At 35.7% G+C, this 4,391-nt stretch overlaps 1 protein-coding gene across 1 annotated transcript; it reads left to right on the top strand.

Moving 5' to 3' along the window:
- The first annotated feature begins 1,798 nt into the window (after positions 1-1,798).
- Positions 1,799-2,280, top strand: LOC100659990 (histone H2A type 1-D-like). The gene has a single exon (XM_003409319.3). The coding sequence runs from the start codon at positions 1,849-1,851 to the stop codon at positions 2,239-2,241; it is 393 nt and encodes a 130-aa protein (XP_003409367.2). The 5' UTR covers positions 1,799-1,848; the 3' UTR covers positions 2,242-2,280.
- Positions 2,281-4,391: the final 2,111 nt, after the last annotated feature.

Raw genomic sequence — 4,391 nt, 5'->3', positions numbered from 1 at the left:
TTATTTATAAGCTCACAAGTACAAAAACGAAATCATATGTTTATATTAAAATTGAAACCATATCTCAACTCAGACCTTATTAGTTCGGATCATTTATTCTCCTGTACGCTGATGCATGCATGTGCCATTTCAGCGTTGACTATTTGGAGTTAGGAATAATTACTCGGCACTGTTAAGACATGAAGCTTATTTATTTATATTCAAAGTCATTATTTATACCATATCCATACTTTTTGTTGTGCAGTATTTCTATTAAGCTTAAGAATACTTTATTGCTATCTGAAATCTTGATGTAAATAATCATAACAAATTAATTCCATGTGTCATGAAATTATAGGGTCTCAGAACAGTGAAAATTGAGTCATTCTGTCAGATAAAATAAGCACCTGGTCACCTAGGGTCCACACAAAATTAATCAGAGCAAAGATCTTTAAACCATAATTTAGGCACATATGCCAGCCAATTCAACAGAATTGTTTTTTTCCTTAATCATGTACCTATGTCCATATTTTTAAATTATGCACACAGATTCCCTTTTAGGACCCTGATTTGATTATATTTATTTAAATTCAACTAGAATTTCCAAAGCACATTTTGTAAATGCTCTAAAAAATTTGTGAAAATGCTCATTAAAAAATGTTAGCAAGTCGATATCTCATTATCAGCTAATGCATGGAAATAAGTAATCATAATTTTTGAAAAAATTATCTTAAGTGAGTGATCACTTGTGTTAAACTAGACAGGAAACATCACACCTGTCTATTCCAGACATGGATACACTAATTCTTTACAGATTTAGTAAGTGAAAAAAAAAAAAAGTCTTATTTTTGAAAGGAGAAAACAGTTTAATAAACTGATAACCACAGTCACCACAACTATTTATTTATTGTTATGTACTTTTGTTTTTTTTTAACAATCATACCACAATGTGTTTATTCTTTTCAAGTATAAGATAGAGCAGTGCTGCAATTGAGCGCAGCACTATCGTTAGAATAAAGTAAAACCCGTGCAAATATCAGAAGGCAGCTGCTGTTTTGCACGTACTTATGAATGAAAAAACCCAAAACGAAACCCATTGCCGTCGAGTCAATTCTGACTTATAGTGACCCTATAGGACAGAGTAGAACTGCCCGTAGAGTTTACAAAGAGTGCCTGGTGGATTCAAACCGCTGACCTTTTGGTTAGCAGCCGTAGCTCTTAACCACTAAGCCACCGGGGTTTCCATACTTTCAAACATAGGGGTATAACTTAACAAATGCAAAAAGAAAAAACGAGTGTCTTTTGTATAAGATAGTGCTGTTTGCATAAGACGTATCAAGTTTATTCGTTTTAGAATTCATTTAAATTCCATACAAAAGTTTTTTTTAACTTTTATTAGTAAAAGTCTTTATTTTATAAATAAGTTCCAAATTATAATTTCTAATTAACAACCAATATGTGTTACTCATTGTAGCATCACTTATTGAAAGTTTAATAACCAATTTCTTGTTTAATTTTAAAAATAGACTCAAACTCTGCATTTTCTAAAGTAATTATAGAATAAATATAAATATGCCTAAGCATTCACTTTTTTATAACTTGATATTATTTGTATATTGTTTAAAATGCCTCTTAATGTTAAAACAGTATTTAGAATTTTGTCTACAAAATGATAACAACTTGGCAACTTGTTAATTTTATATTTGAAATTTTAAGATAACGATATTAACACTAGAAGCAGTTATAGGAAGACAAAGATTAGCAAGCACCACTGCCTGGAGACACGTTCATCCTCCTTAAAACAAGGGTAGTGACCAAGTTCTGTTTCAGTTAAGTCTGTCTTTCAGCACTTTTGCTCTTTTCGTTGCCATGTCCGGACGCGGGAAGCAGGGAGGCAAGGCTCGCGCCAAGGCCAAGACTCGCTCCTCTGGGGCTGGTCTCCAGTTCCCCGTGGGCCGAGTGCACCGCCTGCTCCGTAAAGAGAACTACTCCGAGCGGGGTGGGGCCGGCGCGCCAGTGTACCTGGCGGCGGTGCTGGAGTACCTGACCGCTGAGATTCTGGAGCTGGTGGGCAACGCGGCCCGCGACAACAAGAAGACGCGCATCATCCCGCGCCACCTGCAGCTGGCCATCCGCAACGATGAGGAGCTCAACAAGCTGCTGGGCAAAGTCACCATCGCGCAGGGTGGCGTCCTGCCTAATCTCCAGGCCGTGCTGCTGCCCAAGAAGACCGAGAGCCACCACAAGGCCAAGGGCAAATGAAGTACCTAAAGTGTGTTCAGCTATTGCTTTCTGTCTTAACCAAAGGCTCTTCAGTGATACAAGGAGATATAGAACAATACAAGTTAGGTTTTTACTTAGAAAAATAGGGGTAAATAATAAGGTAACCACAAAAAGGTATAACAACTCTATAACTCAAGATAAAAACCAAGTAACGACTCAACTAACATAAAGTCAAGCACTATGAAAATGAGGATCTCACAATTTACTAAGAAAAACGCCTCAGCACAAAAAAGTATGTGGAAAAATGAAATTGTCAACAACACACATAAAAAGGCATCAAAATGACAGCACTAAAAACTTATTTATCTATAATTACCCTGAATGTAAATGGACTAAATGCACCAATAAAGAGACAGAGAGTCACAGACTGGATAAAGAAACACGATCCATCTATATGCTGCCTACAAGAGACACACCTTAGACTTAGAGACACAAACAAACTACAACTCAAAGGATGGAAAAAAGTATATCAAGCAAACAATAAGCAAAAAAGAAGAGGAGTAGCAACATTAATTCCTGACAAAATAGACTTTAGACTTAAATCCACCACAAAGGATAAAGAAGGACACTATATAATGATAAAAGGGACAATTGATCAGGAAGACATAACCATATTAAATATTTACACACCCAATGACAGGGCTGCAAGATACATAAATCAAATTTTAACAGAATTGAAAAGCGAGATAGATACCTCCACAATTATAGTAGGAGACTTCAACACACCACTTTCGGAGAAGGACAGGACATCCAGTAAGAAGCTCAACAGAGACACTGAAGACCTACTTACAACAATTAACCAACTTGACCTCATTGACTTATACAGAACTCTCCACCCAACTGCTGCAAAATATACTTTTTTTTCTAGCGCACATGGAACATTCTCTAGAAAAGACCACATATTAGGTCATAAAACAAACCTTTGCAGAGTCCAAAACATCGAAATATTACAAAGCATCTTCTCGGACCACAAGGCAATAAAACTAGAGATCAATAACAGAAAAACTCGGGAAAAGAAATCAAATCCTTGGAAAATGAACAAAACCCTCCTGAAAAAAGACTGGGTTATAGAAGACATCAAGGAGGGAATAAGGAAATTCATAGAAAGCAACGAGAATGAAAATACTTCCTATCAAAACCTCTGGGACACAGCAAAAGCAGTGCTCAGAGGCCAATTTATATCAATAAATGCACACATACAAAAAGAAGAAAGAGCCAAAATCAGAGAACTGTCCCTACAACTTGAACAAATAGAAAGTGAGCAACAAAAGAATCCATCAGGCAGCAGAAGAAAACAAATAATAAAAATTAGAGCTGAACTAAATGAATTCGAGAACAGAAAAACAATGGAAAGAATTAACAAAGCCAAAAGCTGGTTCTTTGAAAAAATTAACAAAATTGATAAACCATTGGCTAGACTGACTAAAGAAATACAGGAAAGGAAACAAATAACCCAAATAAAAAATGAGAAGGACCACATCACAACAGAGCCAAATGAAATTAAAAGAATCATTTCAGATTATTATGAAAAATTGTACTCTAACAAATTTGAAAACCTAGAAGAAATGGATGAATTCTTGGAAAAACACTACCTACCTAAACTAACACATTCAGAAGTAGAACAACTAAATAGACACATAACAAAAAAAGAGATTGAAACGGTAATCAAAAAACTTCCGACAAAAAAAAGCCCTGGCCCAGACGGCTTCACTGCAGAGTTCTACCAAACTTTCAGAGAAGAGTTAACACCACTACTACTAAAGGTATTCCAAAGCATAGAAAATGACGGAATACTACCCAACTCATTCTATGAAGCCACCATCTCCCTGATACCAAAACCAGGTAAAGACATTACAAAAAAAGAAAATTATAGACCTATATCCCTCATGAACATTGATGCAAAAATCCTCAACAAAATTCTAGCCAATAGAATCCAACAACACATCAAAAAAATAATTCACCCTGATCAAGTGGGATTTATACCAGGTATGCAAGGCTGGTTTAATATCAGAAAAACCATTAATGTAATCCATCACATGAATAAAACAAAAGACAAAAACCACATGATCTTATCAATTGATGCAGAAAAGGCATTTGACAAAGTCCAACACCCATTCATGATAAAAACT

The sequence above is a fragment of the Loxodonta africana genome, chromosome 17 (genome assembly GCF_030014295.1).
Source record: "Loxodonta africana isolate mLoxAfr1 chromosome 17, mLoxAfr1.hap2, whole genome shotgun sequence".
NCBI classification, from domain to species: domain Eukaryota; kingdom Metazoa; phylum Chordata; class Mammalia; order Proboscidea; family Elephantidae; genus Loxodonta; species Loxodonta africana.
This window is presented reverse-complemented; position numbering and strand designations above follow the sequence as displayed.